The sequence below is a fragment of the Marmota flaviventris genome, chromosome 7, assembly GCF_047511675.1.
Source record: "Marmota flaviventris isolate mMarFla1 chromosome 7, mMarFla1.hap1, whole genome shotgun sequence".
NCBI lineage: Eukaryota > Metazoa > Chordata > Mammalia > Rodentia > Sciuridae > Marmota > Marmota flaviventris.
This window is the reverse complement of record NC_092504.1, coordinates 9,620,338-9,643,559: the sequence shown is the minus strand read 5'-3', so window position 1 is coordinate 9,643,559 and position 23,222 is coordinate 9,620,338. Positions and strand designations below refer to the sequence as shown.

Genomic DNA, 23,222 nt, shown 5'->3' with positions numbered 1-23,222 from the left:
TTGGTTCTTTAAAATATTGCCCTATATCCTGCTACTTTGCTGAATTCATTTATTAGTTCTAGAAGTTTTCTGGTGGAACTTTTTTGGATCTTCTAGATGTAGAATCATGTCATCAGCAAATAGTGACAGTTTGAGTTCTTTTTTACCTATTTGTATCCCTTTAATTTCTGCTATCAAACTCCCTAGGTTTATACCCAAAGGAACTAAAATCAGTATACTATAGTGACGCAGCCAATCAATGTTCATAGCAGCTCAATTCACAGTAGCTAGACTATGGAATCAACCTAGGTGTCCCTCAGTAGATGAATGGATAAAGAAAATGTGGTATATATACTCAATGGAATATTACTCAGCTTTAAAGAATAGTGAAATTATGGCATTTGCCAGTTGGAGTTGGAGAATATCATGCTAAGCAAAATAAGCCAATCCCACAAAACCAAAGGCCGAATGTTTTCTCTAATATGTGGATGCTAATTCACAATAAGGCAGGGGGCACTAGGGAAGAATAGTGTTACCTTAGACTAGGTAACTGGAAGTGATGGGAGGGGATGTGGGGATAGGAAAGATAGTAGAATGAAACAGACATTATTACTGTATGTATGTATGTGTCTACATAATCAATATGATTCTGCAATATGTACACTCAGAAAAAATGAGAAATTATATCCAATCTATGTATGATATATCAAAGTGCATAAATGCATTCTACTGTCATGTATAACTAATTAAAACAAATTAAAAATTTAAAAAATATATAGCCCTACTTGGCTGCTCAAGTGAAATTATACTTACTTTAAGTATCAGCGAAACTCCTCAACTGAAGCAATATTTTTTTGAGATTAATATAAAATGATAAACATTTTAGCAATTGTGAGTGCGTGTGCAAATTATAATAGAGGGAGTAACTAAAATAGAGAAGATACTCTTCTTCTGGGAAATAGACTATTCTGGGATTTGTTGGTACCTTTCCCAATATGTTAAAGGAAGTAGAATATTCTGAATATGTGTACCAGCACTGGTATTTGAAAACCTAAAGGAGTGCAAATGGTCTGCATAATGTACTCTAAAACTTATTTTTTCCTTTAAGGTGTCCCTGCTCCTGGTCCCAGTGCTAATGTAGCCAAGGATGCCATGTCAATCTTGGAAACTATAACTTCTCTTAACCAGGAAGCTAATGCTGCCAGGGCTTCAACAGAAATGTCCAATGCTAAGACCAATGAGAGACAATCAAAAAAACTCTCATCTCAGCCAAGCAGTGACATTAGTACTGACAAAGAGAGAACTTCAGAGGACTTGACTGATAAAGAAAAAGCTACACCTGACACTGGAGGGGAAGGACTGGAAGCAGCCCCAAAGTCAGAAGAGCATAGTGATCTCCCTTGTCCAGTTGAAGAAATTAAAAACTCTACAAAAGAGAACAGTAGCTCAATTCTACTCAATAAGGATGTTCAGCAGGAAAACGGTGATCAAAAAAATAAATCAACAGACAAAGGTGAAAAGAAATCAGACATCATTGAGAAAGGAGAAAGAAAGAAAGAAAAGAAAGAAAAGACCGAAAAGAAATTTGATTACTCAAAAAAAAGTGAAGATACACAAAAAATAAAAGATGAAAAACAAGCAAAAGAAAAAGAAGTAGAGAGTTCAAAACTTCCTTCAGAAAAGAACAGTAACAAAGCCAACACTGTTGAAGGGGCAAGAGAAGGTACTTGAGAATTTGCAAAAACCTGCAGCAGTGTATAGACACAGCATCGATTGGGGAAGGGGAGTATCAAATTTGCCTCCAAATTTTAGTTTTTTGAGACTTGTTTCAAAACTATGAATATATTTATTCCCTTTGCTAAAAGAAAGCAATAAGCATTTATGTATTTCTTTTCATATTAATGTATTTACAGAAAAGTATCAGAAAAACTATAATTTTGTAATTTGTCTTGTACTTTCATCATATGCATTATTCCAAGCAACTTAATTCATAGTTATACATCCTAACTGCTGTAAGGTGTCTAGTTCAATTACTTAAAATTTACTTTTGTGTTTATCATTTACACTATTAATTAATATTCAGTCATTTTTTACAATGTACTAGTTTGCCTTTATATTTTCTGGAAACAGCTCTACTTGAAGGTTTAATTTCTTTGACATGTATTTAAAGCAGCAAATTTTAAGTGAAATTTAGGAATTGGGCTTTGAGTATGTTCTTGTAATGAGGTGACTTATTTTCTGTTTTATTCTCTTCTTGGAGATTGCTTTTTGATAGATTCTGACGTGGATGGACTTACAGACATCACAGTTAGTTCTGTCCATACCAGTGACCTTTCGTCTTTTGAAGAAGACACTGAGGAAGAAGTGGTAATGTCTGATAGCATGGAAGAAGGAGAGATTACATCAGATGGTAAAGCATTTTACTTATTAATGTTTCTGGGAAGCTTCTATCCAGAACTATTTGCATATTCTGATGGCTTTGTCCTGGGAAATAATGTGGTGTTGTGGCAAGGGTGTGGGATTTTGTTGTTGGAAAATTTGTTTCTTAGTTCCAGCTTTTAATGTTGACTGTCTGAGCAAGCTTGGTAAGGTTACCAGCCCTCAATAAGCCTGGGTTCTCCTTTTCTGAACTCCATCCCTTAGGTCTGTCTTTAAATTCAAATGAGATAATGTATATAAAGATGCTTTTTGTATATGTGTGTGTGATGTTTAGGGAAGCACATTCTACAAGACCATCCTTCTCTCTGGTACTGATTGCAAATTCAGGGGTCCCCAAGACTGTCCTTAGATTCAGTAATTCACTACCAGGTCTTATAGAACTCACTAAAAAGTGGTATACTCATGGTTACCAGTTACCACAACTAAGAGACACAGATTAAAATCAGCCAAGGGAGTAGGTACACAGGGCAGAGTCTAGAAAAATTCTAAACAGGAAGCTTCCAGGTGCCCTCTCCTCTGGAGTTCTGAACAGCCTTACTTTCTTGACATCCATGTCTGATAATACACACAGAGTACAGTCAACCAGAGAAGTTCATCAGAGTCTTGGTTTCCAAAGTTCTTAATGGAACTCTAGTATATAGTCATAGTTGACTGCCTATGAAGCTGATCTTAGACTCTGACCTCTCTTGTCCAAGGTAAAACTCCATGACCCAAAGTTCTACCCTCAACCACATCCTAGACTATTTGGTTTGACTCACATGCAATGCAAACAAAAACCTTCCAGTCAATCACAACATTCCCAAGACTTAGAGATACTTCCCAGAAACCAAGGCCAAACTTCTCTGAGGCTGAATTCCTTATTATATGGTTTGTTTTCCAGTGAACCCTTCCTAAGTACTCAGTATATTCCAGGGACTGCAGTACTTCTATGTAATAACTCCTAGAGTCCTTGCCACAACCCTGAAAAGTATGTATAGGAGAAGAAGCAAAGTCACTGGAGGAGTGTGTCTTATCAAGAGTCACATGGCTAGTGAGCATCAATGCAGATTTCAAACCTGAAACTGCTTCTAACCAGGACCTTCTTCTGTTCTTCACCCCATGATTAAAGTCTGTCTTCTGACGTTGTTTTAAAAAATCAAAAATACTGAAGTAAATCTGCCATTCCCTATAGATAGCATCTGGTAAATTTGTTGCTGGCTTTGGGTAGGGTACCTATGGAGATAATCAGGAGAACAAAGTAGAACCTTCTAATCATACAGATATTTTTCTCAGTCTTTCCCATTATTTATTTATGTCTTCGTATCTAAAAACTAAAAACAACAGTGTTCCTAGTTGTCATGCCTGTGTTCATGAGACCAGTTCTATAGTGCCCATTCTGAAAGAATGTCGCGCTCTCTGTGAACACTCCACTTACTCTACCCTAACTAAGATTCTAATACATGATGCTGTTTGGAGTCTCTTTTTTTAAACAGAAAGATTTTATGTGTCTAAAAGGTAAGAAGATGGCTATTTTGGCTAAGAGGTGAGAAGTAAAAACTTTGTTTATTCTTTTCCTTCTTGCCAAATGGAAGCAAATCACCTTCTTAGTGTAGACGGAGTAGTGTATACTTGGTGTATAAACCATTATTGATTCTTGCCTCTTCTTGAAATCTAAAGTGGTCATTAAATTTTTTTTAATCCACATTTTTTATTGGTACATTTTAATTGTACATATGGATGGTATTTGTTATTTCATATTTATACGACCATACCAAGTAATGCAAAGGGCATCACCAATCCAGTAAGTTATTTGCTTCTGCATTCAATCTATAAAAGCCTTCTTAAGCTTAAAGTGAAGTTCTCTGAACCTCTTCTGGTTCTGAGTTTGCCAGATTCAGGAAATTTCTTTGCCAAAATAGAATGAAGAGCTGGAGGTGTGGCTCCATGGTAGAGTACTTGTCTAGTGGGCATGAGACCTTCCATCCCATCCCCACAACTGAAAAAACAAATAGCTCTGTTAAATTTAATCTGTCTGAAGTTTTTCTTTTAACAACATAAGCAAATGTAATGATTAATTTATCTTTTCCTTTCTTTATTGGTGAGAATATGATTGTTACGAAATTAGATGAATAATAATAACTTGTAAAATTTTCAATTTCTGAATTTTCACAACCAGGTACACTTGAACTATATTGATACTGCTTTTACTGCTTGTACAAATTGATTTTCTTACTAATTCATAGACATATTCTTTTTCTATTGACTTTCTTCCAGATGAAGAGAAGAACAAACAGAACAAAACAAAAACTCAAACTAGTGATTCTAATGAAGGAAAACCAAAAAGTGTACGGCATGCTTATGTTCACAAACCATACCTTTACTCAAAGTACTATAGTGATTCTGATGATGAGCTTACTGTAGAACAACGCCGACAGTCTATTGTAAGTCTAGGTTGGTTTGTTAGTGTTTTAGCTTGCTGCTTCAGTTTGACAAACTTGAATAGTCTGTGTGCACAGTACTGGTGCACATCTAGAGCAGAGACATCTGACTCTGCCTTTAACTAGGTGGCATAGACATATACATATGACAGAGGTGTTTGTGCCATTGTTGTTAATAGAAGTGAACACTGGTAACACTCTAAATGTTTCATAGTGTGGAATGTGGATCAGTATGGATAAAGTCATAGAAAAATATGATGTGCAGCTGTTACCATAATACTAAGAGAAAAATGTAGTCAACATATTTCCTGGATTTGAAAATGCTTTCAAATATGAGCTGTGCTACTGAGTTAACAAAAGCTTTTTAAAGAAAATTCTTGTCTCATTGAATGTGTGCTTCAGGTTAAGTTGGCTTAGAGTGTGAGAAACATTAAAATATGAAAAGTTAGTACACTAAAGTGTTACTAATGGATAGCCTTCCTTCCAGGTTTGTCTCTTTTTTTTTCGGAGGGGCGGGAGGGGGGGGTGGCGTGTGGGTGCCAGGGATTGAACCTAGGAGCACTCAACCACTGAGCCACATCCCCAGCCCTGTTTTGTATCTTATTTAGAGACATGGTCTCATTGAGTTGCTTAGTGCCTCACTTTTGCTGAGGCTGACTTTGAACTCGTGATCCTCCTGCCTCATCCTCCTGCCTCACCCCTGAGATTTCAAGCTGCAACCAGCTAGGCTTGTCTCATAAAGGTTACATGGTCAGGAGTTGTCCCTGCTTAGGACTTTTGGTGCTTTGCTTTGAACTCTGGTCAGAAAGGCATGGTGAGAGTAATGTGATTATGAATTGTTCATTTAAAATATGAAAGAAGAAGGCTGGGAATATAGCTCAGTTTGGTAGAGTGCTTGCCTTGCATGCACAAGGCCATGGGTTCAATCCCAAGCACCACAAAAAAATATGAAAGAAAAAAGTTTCAAATCCAAAGCCTATGTCCCAAGGCTGTAACCATCAGGTCACCTCTGTTTAGAACCAACCCATTAACTCAGCATTCCAACTTTTTCCTACCTATATTTACTTGAAAATTATTGATATTTTCATTGCTATCTTTTTAATTAAAACTGCCAGGTAAAACTAAACAATCTTAATTACACTTTTCCCATTTTGTAAACGAGTGGCATCCTAAGAGTAAAGGAAAATCTTTACATCTGTCTCTTCTGATAACTTCCAAATTGAAACATACACATCCATACATATGTGCACATACACACTCACAGATGTGTGCATGTATATTATCTGTATACATACATATATACTGTATATATGTGTGTGTATAATATATAATATATATGTGTGTAGTACATATGTGTTTTTGCGAAGTCCATTAAACTGTAAGAAATCTGAGGGCAAACTAAGACTTTTTCCTATTTATTTCAAAGTAATTTTTGCTTTTGCCTGATAATCTGTCAGGGTATTTTGTGGTTTTAGGCTAAAGAAAAAGAAGAGAGACTTTTAAGAAGGCAGATTAATAGAGAGAAACTTGAAGAAAAGCGAAAACAGAAAGCAGAAAAGACAAAGTCTTCCAAAGCCAAAAGTCAAGGTATAGTAGATGTTGCTTTTTTTATTTTAAGCTTTCTTATGTACTCTCTTATTTTCTAATTGCTCAATTAATTGTGACATAATAATGTAAAATATATTCTCAAGTATAGAAGATTTCCTTCCTTTGTAATGTGATGTGTTTAATTATTTTTCTTTTATTATATTTTATATGTAAATTAAACATTCCATAGGATACCAGTGGTTGCCCTCCATGTGTTAGCAATTTATTTTCTAGTAATGGTAGATTGAATTATCACTGGAAAATGGGTCATTGACACATAAGTAATCAAGTCTTTCTGCAGATAATAATGCGGTTAACCTATTCTCTATGTTAACTTTTTTTCTGTTTTTTTTTCTTCTTCTTCTTCTTGGTGCTGTGATTAAACCCACCTTGTAAATGATGAGCACATGTTCTACCAATGAGCTATACCCACAGCTCCTTAAGTTAATGTTTATCTGGAATGTTGAATAAAACAAAATTGAATTCTGTTATGTTATTTCAGCACATTTAAGAATATTAAAGTCATGTTACATTTTTGGAGTAATTATAAACCTTAATGAAATAGAAATATAACACTGTTTATAAAATTCTTTTCTGAAATGTTTTATTGATTGCTTCTTCCCTAGGGAAAAGTCCTGTGGACTTAGAAGAATCATCAGCAAAGAGTTTGGAACCAAAAGCCCCCAGAATTAAAGAAGTCCTTAAAGAACGGAAAGTTTTAGAGAAAAAAGTAGCCTTAAGCAAAAAAAGAAGAAAGGATTCAAGGTGCATATTTTTTCTGGCCATGTTCCATTCAAACACTTGCTTGGCATACTTTTAGAAGAGAGACATTGAAAATGTAGTAAAGAGTTGTGCCTTGAAAGTGTATGTCACTGCATGTTTTGAAGTACCTTAAAGGTTCATTTTTGTCTTCAGGGGTGATTCTTTGTGTTAAGATTTATAATATTTCAAAGTAATGAATCTTTTGTGTATGTGTGTGTGATGCTGGGAATTGAACTCAAGGCCTCATGCTTGCTAGGCAAATACTCTCCCACTGACATAAATCTCCAGCCCTTAGAGTAATGTATCTTAATTTTAAGTACTTTTACTCTAATCTCATAGAAGCTTTAAAGCTTCTCTCAAAAATAGTGTACATATGTAAACATACTATTATCCCTGGAGTTTGAGAGAGTTTATGGACACCATGACTATACTCTAGAAGTATCCATGTTCTGGGCATTTGGTAGCCACTTACTTACAATAATTGCACGCATTCAGTTCTTTTTACCATTGTCCAGGCTTCTCCCCCTAACCCAGACCCTGAACCAGATTCTTTTTTTAATTTTTATTTTTACTTTTTTGGGAGGTGGTGCTAGGGATCAAACTCAAGGCCTCATGCTTGTTAGATAAGTGCTCTACTACAAAGCTACATCTCAAGCTCTTTATTTTTTTTTATTTTGAGGCAGGGTCTTGCTGAGTTACCCAGGCTGGCCTCAAACTTTAGTTCTCCTGCCTTAGCTTCTCAAGTAGCTAAGATTATAGGCGGCATCGCTCTGCCCAGCTATTTCTTTTCTAATACTGCATTATAATTCTATAAGAATGAGAAAGCCAGAGAAACTTCTGAGAGTAGCCATAAGGACATGTGAGCCCTGGGCTACAATTCTGTTGCTCTATCAAATCAGAATTATGTAACTTAATCATGGACTTGGAGCTAACTGAATCAATAATTTGCAAAACTCGTGAGTCAGCTGTCAGATTTATTACTATATCTCATTCTACTCATCTGAATGAAAAAGAATGCTTTGTTGACTCAAAAGTTGGTAAGACTTCTGAAATGTAAATGTGGCCTGTACATTATTTCTCTTTATGCAACAAATCAGGAATTTTTGTTTTAGCTGTACTTTTCTTTAGCACCAAGAGTAATTTCATGTCACATTTCAGATTGTGTTCTCTGTTGACTAAGAATAGGATTTAAATTGAAGTACAGCAAGTTTATAGTAAAGGAAAGCTTTTTTTCTTACCTTCCTGAGAAATTTTGACCTTAGATTCAAAATTAATGTTTGACTTTTCTTCCTCCTTAGGAATGTTGAAGAGAATTCCAAAAAGAAACAGCAGTCTGAAGAAGATTCCAAAGAAACCCTCAAAACAAATGAGGTGTGTCTTTATAAAACCCCATTTCAAGTGCTCTTTTGTTAGATGTAGATTAGTCTTTTGTAGTAAATATTTGACTGTAATTTGATATTTTCCATGTTAAATTTAAAAATCCCTCACATTAAGCAGTCTTGAACCCTCATTCTATTATGGCCTGAATTCTTCATTTTGGTGAGTTGATTTATATGAACTTACATCTAAGTAATAGCTATTCCTCTTCCTTTCCCTCACTGTTTCTTATATTGGCAATAACAAAATTGCCAGTAATAATAATGAGAAAGAATAAAGAGGGAAGATAACTAAAATAACAATCCATTTTACTCTTTCATTCCTTGATCACACATGTACATAATATTTTAGGGTAGAAGTAATCTGTTTTTCACATCTTAATCATTTGATGTTACCTTGCAAACTTTGTAATTATTTAAGATTGCATTGTGGTATAATAAATGGATCCATCATAATTTATTTAAGCATTTTTTATATTTGAGCACTTAGGTTGTATCTGAGATTTGATCATTTTAAGTAGTAAAATTATATTTAGTGAATACATTTCTTCCCCTTTTTGGATTATTTTCTCAGGACAAACTTTGGCTTTCGTTGATCTTCTTTACTCAGCCATTTTTACAGTTCTTTAGCTGAAACATCTTAACATTTCCAGGGGAGGAAACTAATAATTCAGTAATTATTTGTTCATAGACAATAAGTATTTTATATTTCTTTATCTAGAAATTAGAGGCATGTATGGAAGTACATCCTGATATTTTACTGGCATATCTTTAAGAGTTTAACTTTATTTTGTGTAATTTTGGGGGGGATTATAAAATTTCATTCACATTGTTTAAAGTTATTTATTGTACAGTCAGATCGATAACAGACTCCTGTTCTTAGGTTCTTCCTATGTCTTTGTCCCATGAATTAGTTAAAGTACATAAACCTTTATGTTGAAATATGCAGAGTTGTCGTATTAAACTGACCCAGAGACACAAATGACTTTCTGAAGACAGGGCTTTGGCCCCATTATTTGAACAAAAATAATTATAGCTGGTATTAATTAAGCAGGTCTTATTGAAGTGGGTTCGGTCAACATCTACTGATTGATATTAATAATCTACTCAGTACCGAGACATGGAGTAGGAAGGAAGGTTTACATGTTATTATCTTTTAGTATCTGCCCCTAAATACATAAATATACATATGTTTGGTATTATTGCTATGAGTTAGTGTGTATATATGAAACTTCATAAGTAGAATATTGTACAAGTAATCTAAACTGAAGGGCTTTTCTCTAAATGATTTGGGTTTCTAAATATAAGAAACCTTTATTTCAGTGTAAAAGTGTTTAAAATATTTTCATCAGCATGCATTATATTTTTAGACTGAAAAGAAAATTGAAATATCATTCATTCAGTTCACATTTATTAATGACTACTGAGCATTAGTGAGTTCTAACAAATTAGAGTTGAAGAAGGCCTCCTAAGTGCATTGACAAATTTCAGGAGAAGTAACTAGTCTCTGCAAATCTGCCTACAGTGCAGTAGAGAAGAGCAAGACTCACTGCTAGCACAAGTACTCATTGCCTCAGTGTCCAGTTATTGAGTCATGCTGAGCTTAAGCTTCCTGATGCATAAACGAGATTAATAATACCTACCACAGGCTGTTTCAAGGATTAAATGAGGTATCATATATGTGCCCACACTCAACATATTAATATAGTGTGCTCAAATATTAAATTTGAGTCTAAAGATCGGTTGTGGTACTTCTCACATTTTAACCTTTATTTCCTACAGCACTGTGAAAAGGAAAAGGCATCTTCTTCAAAGGAGCCAAAGCATGCTTATGCAAAAAGTGAACCAAGTAAACCTGCCCGAAGACTTTCAGAGTCTTTGCATTCAGCTGATGAAAACAAGAATGAATCTAAAATTGAAAGAGAACATAAAAGACGGACATCTACCCCTGTGGTAATGGAAGGAGCACCAGAAGAAACTGACACAAGAGATGGAAAAAGACAAGTAGAACGCTCAGAAATTGCCATGGAAGAATCCCAGAAACAGAAGAGCACACTTAAAAATGAAAAGCATTTGAAGAAAGATGATTCTGAAACACCACATTTGAAAAGCCTACCTAAGAAAGACATGAAATCCTCTAAGGAGAAGCCAGAAAAAGAGAAAACTCTGTCAGAAGAGAAGTCATGTACAAAACATAAATATAAAGGTGACAGTATGCATAAAACAAGTGATGAGACTGAACTTCACTCTTCTGAGAAAAGTTTAAAAGTAGAGGAAAATACTCAAAAGCAAAGTCAACAAATAAAGCTTTCTTCAGATGACAAAGCTGAACGAAAAAGTAAACATAGAAATGAAAGGAAATTATCAGTTTTAGGCAAAGATGGAAAGCCAGTTTCTGAATATATTATAAAAACAGATGAAAATGTACGGAAAGACAACAAAAAAGAGAGACACTTGTCCACCGAGAAAACTAAGGCAGAACACAAGTCAAGAAGATCAAGTGATTCTAAAATTCAGAAAGATTCTCTAGGTTCCAAGCAACATGGTATCACTTTACAGCGAAGAAGTGAAAGTTATTCAGAAGATAAGTGTGATACAGACACGACTAATTTAGATAGCAGTGTAAAACCAGAAGAGGTGGTTCACAAGGAGAGGCGAAGAACAAAGAATTTGTTGGAAGAGAAACTTGTGTTGAAGTCTAAATCAAAAGGTCAGGGCAAACAATTAAAAATTGCTGAAACAGAATTACAAGAAAACATCACAAAACAGATGTCAACTCCAAAACCAGATAAGGAGAAAAACACAGAAGAAAATGACTCAGAAAAACAGCGCAAGTCTAAAGTTGAAGAAAAACCTGTAGAAGAAACTGGTGTTGAACCTGTATCAGAGAGTGCTGCTGCTTCAGCACATAGTTCACAAAGAGACCCTAGTCACCGAGCTAAGCTACCATTAGCAAAAGAGAAGCCTAAAGGGGAGAGGGACACAAGCTCCTCCAGACTTGACAGGAAGCTATCAGATGGGCACAAAAGCAAAAGCTTAAAGCATGGCAGCAAAGACATGAAAAAAAGAGAAGAAAATAAATCAGATGACAAGGATGGTAAAGAAGTTGACAGTAATCATGAAAAGGCCAGAGGAAATGGTTCAGTCCTGGAAAAGAAATTGAGTAGAAGGTTGTGTGAAAATCGAAGAGGAAGCATATCACAAGAAATGACTAAAGGAGAAGAAAAATTAGCAGCAAACACACTGGGCACTCCTAGTAGTTCCTCCCTTCAGAGACCAAAAAAATGTGGTGACACCACATCAATCCCTGAGCAAGAGCCAATGGAAATTGATTCTGAGGCAGTTGTTGAAAATGTATCAGAAGTGTCTAAAACCCAGGACAGCAGCAATAGTAGTTCCCAACAAGACATTGACTCTGAAAATGGTACAAAACAAAAAACAACTACCACAGTTCTAAAGGATGAGTTAAGAACTTCCATAGTAGATTCAAAGCCAGCAGGTACAGCCTGCAAATCAGGGCGTGGAACAGGAGTTACTAGCAATTCTGAAAAGCATGCTGACCATAAAAGCACATTGACTAAGAAAATGCATATCCAAAGTGCTATATCCAAACCGAATCCTGGGGAGAAAGAGCTTACTCGAGGAACTCACGAAGTGAATGTGGACTCCAAAACAAGTCAGAAAATGTTCCCTAGTGTTCCATCAGAAAATGAGAGGCCACAAAAGAATTTGAAAAGCACAGCCAGACCCACCGAAGAATGTGTTGCTCAAGGAGATGCTGTTTTTGAACATTCCACAGATTTAGACTCCTCGTTATCTTCAAGTTCAATGACTGTCAAGCCTCAAAAAGAATCTCTTGTTTCAGCTGTAATTCCTGAAGTTGACAGAGCTGGTTTAGAAGGTAGCATAGCCAGCACTTCCCTTGTGGATCGCTCTGATATCCCTAACCAAAGTTTGACTATTAGAAAATCAGAAGCCCCCAGGACAGGTGATAGCAAAGAAGGTGGTAAAAGTTCCACTGTAGATACACCAGCAAAAGCAAATGTGGCCAGCAAAAGACACATTCCAGAAGGTTACCAGGCCACTTCGTTAGGCAGCAAACAAGGAAGAGTGAACACATCTCTTTCTAGCAAGTCATCAGACATGATTGTGGAAAATGAGAATCTCAGAAAAGAAAGTGGATTGATACACACAACCAAGCAAGAAAGTGATTTAAGTACACAGCCCAGTTTAAAGCAGGCAGACAGAACTACAGTAGAAAATGGCAAGAAGGATGGCATTGCTGTCAGTCTTGTGGCAGACATGAGTACAGGAAAAGATGCTAAAATTGTGGAACTTAAGCATAATAGAGTCCCAGATGAAATTAAAACTCTACCAGTTGATGTTGAAAGGAGTGAAATCAGTGAGGTAGACACCAGTGCTGGGGGCAATGCTGCATCATCTGTTTTACAGCAGAGAAATGGAAAACCTGAGAGTGTGGCAGCTAGGACTAGAGGAGCAGAAAGGGCTTCGGTTGCCACTAGTACTGAGGAGAAGGACAAAGGCTTTACCTTAAATCCAGTAAAGGCTGGAGATGCCACCACCACTTCTTCAGAAACGGGAGAATGTGGGATGGCTTTTCCCTGCACCAGCATTGAGGCAGATGAAGGTTTCATAGTAGATGCAGGCCCCAGAAACAATCCACTCCTGGGCCAAGTAGAAGCCAGCGAATGCACAGTTTTTGCTGCAGCTGAAGAGGGTGGGGGTGTTGTCACAGAAGGATTTGCGGCAAGTGAAACTTTTCTCACAAGTACTAAGGAAGGAGAAAGTGGAGAGTGTTCTGTGGCTGAATCAGAAGACAGGGCAGCAGGTCCTGTGGCTGCTCATACAGTTCAAAGCGAAGCCAGCATGAACAGTGTTGTCACAGAGGAAAAAGATGATGCCGTAACCAGCGCAGGTTCCGAAGAAAAATGTGACGGTTCTTCAAGTAGAGACCCTGAAATAGTTGAAGGAACTGGTACTTTTATTAGTGAAATTGAAAGTGATGGAGCAGTTACAAGTGCCGGAACAGAAATAAGAATGGGATCTGTGAGCAGTGAAGAAATTGATGGGTCCCAGGGAAATATGACAAGAATGGGTCCCAAGAGAGAAACAGAGGGCACCGTGACTTGTACAGGAGCAGAAGGCAGAAGTGATAACTTTGCTATCTGCTCAGTAACTGAGGCAGGGCCCCAGGAGGAGCGCATGGTTACAGGGGCAGATGTGGTCCTAGTAGATAATGACACACCCCCGGGAACAAGTGCCAACCAAGAAGGAGATGGTTCTGTGAATGATGGTGCTGAAGGTGAGAGTGCAGTTACTAGCACTGGCATAACTGAAGAAGATGGAGAAGGGCCAGCAAGCTGCACGGGCTCAGAAGACAGCAGTGAAGGCTGTGCTATAAGTTCTGAAACAGAAGAAAATGGAGAGGGTGCAATGGATAGCACAGTAGCTAAAGAAGTCACTAATGTACCATTAGTTGCTACTGGTCCCTGTGATGATGAAGGCATTGTGACCAGCACAGGCGCAAAAGAGGAGGATGATGAGGGGGAAGGCATTGTGACGAGTACCGGAAGAGGAAATGAAATCGGACATGCTTCAACTTGCACAGGAATAGGAGAAGAAAGTGAAGGGGTCTTGATTTGTGAAAGTGCAGAAGGGGACAGTCAGATTGGTCCTACGGTAGAGCATGTGGACGCTGAGGCTGGGGCAGGCATCATGAATGCAAATGAAAGTAACATTGATAGCATGAGTGGTGCTGAAAAGGAAATCAAAGACACAGAGATCTGCTCCAGTGCTAAAGGGATTGTAGAAAGCAGTGTGACCAGTGCAGTTGCTGGAAAGGGTCAAGTGGTGTCAGTTCCAGAAGGTTGTGAGGATCCCATGACTAGTGCAGCTTCTGATCAAAGTGATAGTCAACTCACCCGGAAAGAAAAAGTTGAAGATATCAGTATTTCCACTGGCCTTGTGGGAGGCAGTCATGATATTCTTCTATCTGGGGTAGTCCCAGAATGTGAAGTTGAGCATACATCACCAAGTGAGAAAGAAGATGAGGGCATCATCACCTCTGTAGAAAATGAAGAATGTAATGGCCTCATGGCTACTACAGCTGGTGACCATATTTCCAACCAAAGTAGTTTAGCTGGGGGTAAAAGTCCAGGCAAAGGCTTGATGATTTCCACCAGTACAACAAATGATTACACCCCTCAAGTGAGCACAATTGTAGACATGGGAGAAGGGCATTCAAGTGCCCTGAAAACTGAGGAAAATTTGGAAGGCACCAGAGTAAACTTGGAAGAATTTGAGGCCCCCATGCCCAGTGCAGTTTCTGGTGATGAGAGCCAACGTACAGCTAGGAATTGTGAAGAGAAAGATGAGTGTGCCATGATTTCTACAAGTATAAGGGAAGAGTTTGAAATGCCTATTTCTAGTGCAACAACCATCAAATGTGCAGAAAGTCAGCAGCCGGTTGCAGTAGTTGAAGAGGGAGCTAAAGGTCCAATGTTGGTAAGCACTGAGGACTTCGAGTTTCCTATGCCCAGTGCTCCCACGGAAGTTGAATGTCCTCTTGCCTCAACCAGCAAGGAAGACAAAGATGAATGTGCTCTCATTTCCACCAGCATAGCAGAAGAATGTGAGGCCTCTATTTCTGGTGTAAGTGAAAATGCACGATCTGTTACAGATGGGAGTGCTATTATCTCAACAAGCTCTGTGGAAGACTGTGAAGGCCCAGTGTCGAGTGCCATCCCTCAGGAGAAAGTCCGCCCCTTGATTACACCAGTGGAAGAGTCAAGTGATACTGCCATGATTTCCACAAGCACTTCTGAAGGGTGGGAGGCAGTCATGATTGGTGCTGTCCCCCCAGATGAAGACCAGGCCACCATTGCAAGAGTGGAAGACTCAGGTGATGCTGCCATCATCTCCACCAGCACAGCAGAGTGTGTGCTGATGGTCACCAGCCTAGACAGACCCAAGGAGAATCAGCTGGCTGCAAGCAAACCAGAAGGTAATGATGACCTGCCAGCTACAAAGGTAAGCAGGGGTGAGATCCCCATGCCAAGCCTCATTGCTGAGAATAACTGTCAATGTCCTGGGCCATTCACAGGAGGCAAAGAAGCTGGCCCTCTATTGGCGGTGAGCACCCAGGAAGGGCACAATGGGCTGTCAGTCTGTGAGCCTGCCAAGGAACAAGACCAGCCAAAGGCTATGGCTACAGAAGAGGAAGACAGACTTGACAAGGACTGCCCTGTTCAGGGCTCATTTTCAGCAAGAGGACAAAATGAGAGTACTTTGCACCTCATAAATGTAGAAGAGAAGAAGGTATTGTTGAGCTCCATTCAGAGAGAAGACAGAAGCCCAGAGACAGAGACGGTGGGAGGCAGTAGCACTGCCAGCTGTTCTCCAGCAGAAAGGGGTGTGGAGAAAAGCGCCAATTCCTCCATCCATCCGAGAGGACCACAGCAGACGGCTGGAGACATCTCTGTCAGTATTTGCTCTTTGTCAGCAGTAAATACCGGTGCTATAAAAGCTGATGACATGCTACCTGTCAAAGACACTGCCTCAGAGTATTCTTCTAATCCTCCCGACCAACAGGGGAGGAAGGACAACTTGAAAACTACCACCACTAAATGTATTACTGACCTAGGGTCAAAAATTGCTTCCTCCCACTCAGTGAACCTTCCAGCTGCCTGGCACGTAGCTCAGTCATCAGCTCCAACATGTGGAAAGGACTTGACCACAAAGAGTGATCGTAGCAGCAAGCGAGCTGTGGAAGCTTCTGCTGAGAAAACAGGACGTGGTAATGGCACACGGAGGTCATTGCAAGGGGAAGGAAACTTCGAGGACACTGTTTCTGTTGAACCCAATGTGTGTGACATAGGTGAGAATCTGTTTGTAATTGCATATTTTAGCATTTTACAAAGATGGTTGTATAACAGTTCACTTAAATCAGTTTTCCAAAAGATAATTTTGGTTCCATTCCAAAAGAAGGATAATTCAATATATTTTTTCCTCCTGTGAGACTGTTGCTAAATAATTCTCAGACCTGAAGGTTGAGCTTCTCTAAAAATATACTCAGGTTTAAAAGTTTAAAACCATAGACCCACACCTCATGTTATCAGGAGAGAAGAGGCAGGAGGCTGAAGTATAGGAAGTCAGTTAACTGTGTTCTTTGCGTGATGACTGTTGCAAGTTGCTAATCCTGCATATCCAGATTTCTTTTTTGTTGTCGTTTTTACTTGGCAGTATTGGGGATTGAACTCATTCATGCTAGTAAAGTGTTCTGCCACTGAGCAATACATCCTCAGCTCCCTATCTTCAGGTTTCTTGTCAATCAAAATGAAGAATGCCTTACCAGATCCCTCTGAGGTCCATATGTTTTTACCACCCCCATTTTACAAATGAAGAAATATGGTCAGAGATTTAAATAATTTGTATGGCACTTGGGGGTCCCTTAGGAAAAAAAATATGTGAACTTCTGAACCTTTCTGTTGTGTAAAATGGAAATAGAAATAGTTATAATCTATAACAGTAATTATGGGTTTTGTAGTATGATTCAGTTATTGCCTACTCCTAATTAAGGGAGCACTTGTTTTTGGAAAGCCTGGGAATGGAACCCCAGGCCTAGCATATACCAGACAAGCACTCTTCCACCCAGCCCCTGTTATTTTTTAACTGAGTTTGCTTTTCAAGTTTGTTTAGAATCTGTTTGAAAGAGAAAGGAAACATGTTCCCTCCTGACAGATTTCAGAGAATGATGGTCTTGTAGAAATAGTTGATAACTTTCAGAGGTAATTTCTATGACATTCATCATACTATCCAGTTTCAGATACTTTATACAAAATACTACTTTCTAGGTTCTGGGCGTGCAAAGATAAATAGAGAATCTGGGAAGACAGCTACAAATTCAGCCATATATCATTACAGTTGGCAGTGACACTGAGGTGACAAGTACATAGAATACAGTGAAGTACTGAGAACTCAAAGAAAGCACATGGGCTAGACTTGAAGGCTCAGGGCATACTGACTTCTTTTCCACTCGGGCTGTGTAAATTGTAGCATCCTAGACTTTTAAACTGGAACCGACCTTAGCTATCATCTAATGTAACCTCAGGAAACTGAGACCAGTAGGTTTAGTCCTATTCATTATAAGGACTCTCAGATAGGCGATATTAAGGGCTGAAATAAGTAACTTTAAAATTTTTCATTGAATTTAGCTTGGAGAAAATTGAATACTCTGGAAGTTTTTGACTCAGTCACTGCTAGTCTGTTGTTCTGTCCTCCCCTCCCCCCACCCCCGAAGAGAAAAATTAGAAGCACTTTTAGCAAGAAAAAGTCTGCAAACTCTTGGAGAAAAGGTTTCTCTGGCAGTTTATGTGTGAGGCCGGAGAAGGAAACTGAAGAAACCACAGGCACAGAAGGACAGGGACAGAAAAGAAAGAGGCAAGACCCAGAGTCAAATTGAGTTTCCACCTGAGAAATTTTTCCTTGTTTTTTGTCTGCCTTGCAGGGTTTTTTTTTTTTTTTTAATGTTTTTATTAGTGCATTATATTTATATATGATAGCAGGGTTCATTTGGACTTAATCATACACGCATGGAATGAAATTTACTTCATTCACTAGCACTTCCTCTTTCTGTCCCCCTCTCCGCTCTTCTCGTTCCCCTTCCTCTAGTCCACTGTCTTTGTTTTTTGTTTTTTAATTGGTGCTTTATAGATAAACATAAAAGTGGAATTCACTTTGATATATTCATATATGGACATATCAAAATTTAGTAAGTTTTATTTCAGTTTTTCCCTTTTACCATCCTGTCTCTGTCTCCCCCTTAATCCCCTCAGTTTTTTAACTTTACCTTCAGTTTTGCTGTGTCAGCATGATACAAGTAAAGTGAATCTATTCATAAATCCTACCTGCTTTGTTGAGAAGTTTATAACATGTGTGTGTCTGTGTGTGTGTAGAACAAACAATAAAGATGACTGCATAAAAGTACTGGGAAATGAGATGTCTCCACAAACAATATTTTTCATTTTTTCTGAGCAGCCATCTTACCATACAAGCAGGAAAGCTTTACTAGCTCAAAATGAATAAATGACCCTGCCTTTCATCCAGATCCTTTTCATTCAACATATTCTTTTCTATTGTTTTGTACTTACTATAAAATAAACCAGCAAAGGAAGGTCTGCCAAATAACATTGTTGTTTGTTTTTTAATTAGAATGTATTTTGCAATCAAATTCTTAAATTATTTTAATGGTTTGGATTTCATTAGATAATGAAGAGTCTCCACCAAAAGTTTTGGGAGGATCAGAACTGGCAACCAACTTGAAAACTGAGGTATGGCTGATAATTTGATTATCTTGAGCTGTTAGTGGTTATGTGCCATTTCGTCATATATTCATCCGTGTGTGTATACATGTGTATATATACACATGCCTAAGCAGCATATTGCTCCTATTCTTCCTGTATTTCTGACACTGAGTACCATTATTGCCATATCCTATGGGGAAGGATGGCTAAGAATCTCAATAAATATTACCATCATTAAGTCCATTTTCTCAAGCTTGAAACCCAGGAAGGAGTCAGTTTCAGTTTCTCTCTGTCGACCACGTTTACTCCATTGCCAATTCTTACAAGTTCCATTTCCAAATAGAACATGAACCATCTATTTTTATTTCTATAGCTATTGCCTTCACTGAGCCACTGCTTCAGTAGCCACTCATTATGCTTCTACTCTAGCCCCTCCTCCAGTCTGTAATTCATGCAGACCCAAATTTAAAACTTAAAAAGAGTTAGCTACTGGGATTTGAACCCAGGGTGCTCTGCAACTGAGCTACACCCTACCCCTTTTTATTTTTTATTTTGAGACAAGGTCTCCCACGTTGCCAGGGCTAGTCTCAACCTTGAGATCTTCCTGCCTCAGCCTCCTGAGTAGCTGGGATTAAAGGTGTACATCACTATTTCCTGCGATGTGGGTTGTCTTAAGAAACAAATTAGTCGGGTGCCGTGGCACATGCCTATAATCTCAGCGGCTTGGGAGGCTGAGACAGGTGGATTGCGAATTCAAAACCAGCCTCAGCAAAAGCAAAGTACTAAGCAATTCAGTGAGACCCTGCCCCTAAATATAAAATACAGAATAGGGCTGGGGATGTGGCTCAGTGGTTGAATGCCTCTGAGTTCAATCCCTGGTACCAAAAAAAAAGGAAGAAAAGAAAAAAAAAATTAAATCCTATCATTACTCTGCTTAAAATTCCAGTGGCTTCACATCACACTTAGAACAAAATCTTTTTTCTTTTTTTCCCTAATTGTGGCCTGGATACCTTACACAATTTAGTCTCCATGCCCCATTCCAGTCTGATTCTGTGGCACCCTCAAATTCTGTATGACAAGATAGCAGTGAATGTAGGGGTTACCAGGGCAGAGGGAGAATAACCTACCCAAAAGAAACAGTGGGCTGCAGCAAAATAATGGGGGGGGGGGGGTGACGAGCAACTTGTGTACATTGATACAGCAGGAGTGGGAGCCGTTTATTGTAGGACAGGAGGGGTATATATACATTACACACAGCTTATCTTAATTAACATAAACTAAATACAGCAGTCAACCAATAAGGAATCTCCACACTTAATGGCTCGCTGGTGTTACTTCACAAACCACTCCCTCTGCAAAATGCCAGGCGCCATCTTGACTTGTTTACAGACTCTAACAGTGGGCCAGAGACAGAAGGGCTTACAAGAGGACATTTGAGTGGGAACTCTGAGAGTATAATAGATGCTCACCATAAGAGAAAGCAAAGGAAGAGCCTTCCAGGCAAAGGGAGTTTATGTTCTAGATTCAGAGGGGGAGCCTGTGGCCTCCCAGGCTCTCAGTGGCTTGGGGTGAGCTGTGGAGAGGTATAAACCTGATCAGGAAGGCTGGGTGTTGTGCTAAGTTGGAGTTTTACTTTTAAAGCAGTAGGAAAACCATCGATGGGTGAAAAATGAGATTAGATTGATTTTTCTTTCTTGCTTTGTTTGTAAAGGCTGATATATTCATTTTTCAGTTTTTATATGAACTTGAAAGTGGGTTTTTATATTGTTTAAAGATTCTGGGGTTTTGTTTGTTTTTGTTTTTTTATCTAATTCACTTGAGGCAAGTTTTACCTCCTTGTTGTAAAAACCTCAGTTAACTTATTTTTATGGTGCTTTGGATTTTTTAGACATTTGTGCCTTCAGGGAAAAAGAAACATCAGGACATTCTGGCACCACCAGGAACTGTGTGTGGGGGTAAGCTCCTTTTAGCAGTTGTTCATATTGACTTTTCCTTACATATGTTTTTACTTTCATTGCATCTTAAAATCAATAGCTGATCCATAGTAAAACTCTGACAGGCTATGTGAATTTGCTTATCATTTTTTAAAACAGTCTAGAGGGAATCTTTACTTCCCTACCCCCTGCTTCGGTACTGGGACTTGAACCAGTGGTGCTTTACCACTAAGGCACATCCCTAACCCTTTTTATTTTTCATTTTGAGTTAGGATCTTGCTAAGCTGCCAAAGCTGGCTTTAAACTTGGTGATTCTACTTCCTCTCCTCCTGAGTACCTGGTTGTATAGGCATGTGCCATCACACCAGGTCTTACTGTTTCACTTTTAATATATGTTTTTGTTTTTCTTTAGATATCAATCAATTTTATTTAAAGTAATTGTTTTTATCTGATGTCTCCAAATAATGGTGACATCAGTCAGTCCTGGAAGACCACATGAAGACTTGGTATATCATTCATGCTGAAGATGTCTAATTCAAAATTTGGACAGACACATTAGTTAAAATGTATATGGGTGTTTCTTAGTTCAGATAATTAACATCTCTTATTAATCATCGAGAAGATAACATTTTTGAATTCTGAAATCCTTTGTTCCCACAGTTAATATTTCTGACTGCTTTTCTGTGTTTAGTTACAATTCATTAAAAGATGTATTTACATAAAAGGAAGTTGTTTAAAAGAAAAATGTGTGTTCTGTCATTGTTGAGTAGAAACAGCAGACCTTATATTTCAAATCTCCAAATATAAACAGACCATTGCCATTTGAAGGGATAGGATCTAACTTGTCATTTGATGCCATTATTTTTAAATGAACCAGTGTTATTCTGCAGTTTAACAGTTGCATTAAGTCTCCACCTTTTTCCTAAGTTTCAGATCACCAAGATAGTTAAATCACTGTAGTGACTTAAAGGACCATTGCCATCATTACAAAAAGGCAGGCAACATTAATTTCCATTGTTTTTCTAGTACTAGAAAATAATTTGTCAAAGTTTTATAATTCATGAAGGCCACTTTACGATCTTAATTACCCCGAAAATCTTCAAATTTGTTTCTCTGTAATTCAGAAACTATTTTTCTTATGTCTCATTTTTGTTTTTGAACAGGTGAACTACCGAAGGAGCCTACATTGATGAATGAATCCCTAAATGTAAGTAACTAATGGTTTTGATTTTAATGGTGGTAGTTATTCCATTTTGTTTGAGAGTGAGGAACAGATACCAAGTGGAGGGGTTGTCTGTGCATTTTTTGAGGACTTAGGAGGCCATTTGGTAACATGCTTACCACTGAAGTTCAACCTACTGACAGCTGCTTTTTACTTTCTTTTCCCTATTCACCTATAGCCACTGATAAAGAAATCTGAACTTACTGGTTTTTAAAATTATAGTGGAATGAAAATTGTATCGTGATGTCTTAATTCATCCTGGTGCTATAGACAAACAGTTTTTAGTTTGAGAATTAAAGTTCACTTTATGATTTTAGAAAGCTTGTCTGAAGGTACTAAACCATAATTGCCATATATACATATTTTTTTCCCAGATGTGGCTCATAATCCCCTTTAATTCTTAAAAGAGTGTTATTTGTTGTTTTCATTTTTTGCCTTAACATATTTATAGAAAACCTTATTATCATTCCAGAGGTGAGCATTTTCTAAAACACTAGTAAATTGTTGATAGCCACCTTCTTCCCAAGGCTCTTAGAGGAGCTGGGAGAGCTTTACTTACCGTCAGTCCTCATAGGATCATAACGTGTTCCTGTTCTGTGACTGAACATTCAGACGCAGTGTGCTGAAAAGGAAAGGAAGGGCAGACAGAAAAGCCCCACTTAGCACACTTCAGGTTTGCCCTCCAAGAGTTACAGAGATTCTAAATGAGGCTGAAACCCACAGAACTCGCCAGTGTGTGCTCCCTCCTGTGTCGTCCATCCCCCATGACCTAGCAACCATCCTGTCCCCAGGTGAGCAAAACTTCTACACAGGCACAAAGTTCTGTAGCTGCAACTTGGAATATTGTAGGATATTTTGAGACCTTCCTCTCAGTTTAAAATAAATAAAGTAGTATTGTCATGATTTACCTAGACAAATAATTATGACAAAATCCTTCAGAGTTTTTAAATAAAGTAAAAAAGAATACATTGAGAGTTCTTTGGAAGAGAAGGGAATTCAGAAAATGTTTTATTTTTTACTCTTTTGCCAAAGCCATTTTAAGGAAGGAGAATAAACACTGAGATATGAGAGCTTTTAAATTGAAACAGTTTAGGAATAAATTTAAAAGAACATATACTCCAGTTCCTTTTGTTGTTTGCACAAACAGCCAGATTATTTAAATATCCCCCACACCCACCTTTTTA

General features: G+C 38.1%; 1 protein-coding gene across 1 annotated transcript in view; it reads left to right on the top strand.

The window, feature by feature from the left end:
- Bod1l1 (biorientation of chromosomes in cell division 1 like 1) overlaps window positions 1-23,222 on the top strand; it is a 52,476-nt gene that overhangs the window by 10,419 nt on the left and 18,835 nt on the right. The window contains exons 4-13 of the mRNA XM_027939371.2: window positions 1,088-1,702; window positions 2,240-2,389; window positions 4,672-4,838; window positions 6,311-6,422; window positions 7,049-7,187; window positions 8,483-8,555; window positions 10,343-16,457; window positions 18,845-18,909; window positions 20,771-20,837; window positions 21,980-22,023. Coding sequence (XP_027795172.2) covers window positions 1,088-1,702; window positions 2,240-2,389; window positions 4,672-4,838; window positions 6,311-6,422; window positions 7,049-7,187; window positions 8,483-8,555; window positions 10,343-16,457; window positions 18,845-18,909; window positions 20,771-20,837; window positions 21,980-22,023 — 7,547 coding nt within the window. The remainder of the gene's footprint in view (window positions 1-1,087; window positions 1,703-2,239; window positions 2,390-4,671; window positions 4,839-6,310; window positions 6,423-7,048; window positions 7,188-8,482; window positions 8,556-10,342; window positions 16,458-18,844; window positions 18,910-20,770; window positions 20,838-21,979; window positions 22,024-23,222) is intronic.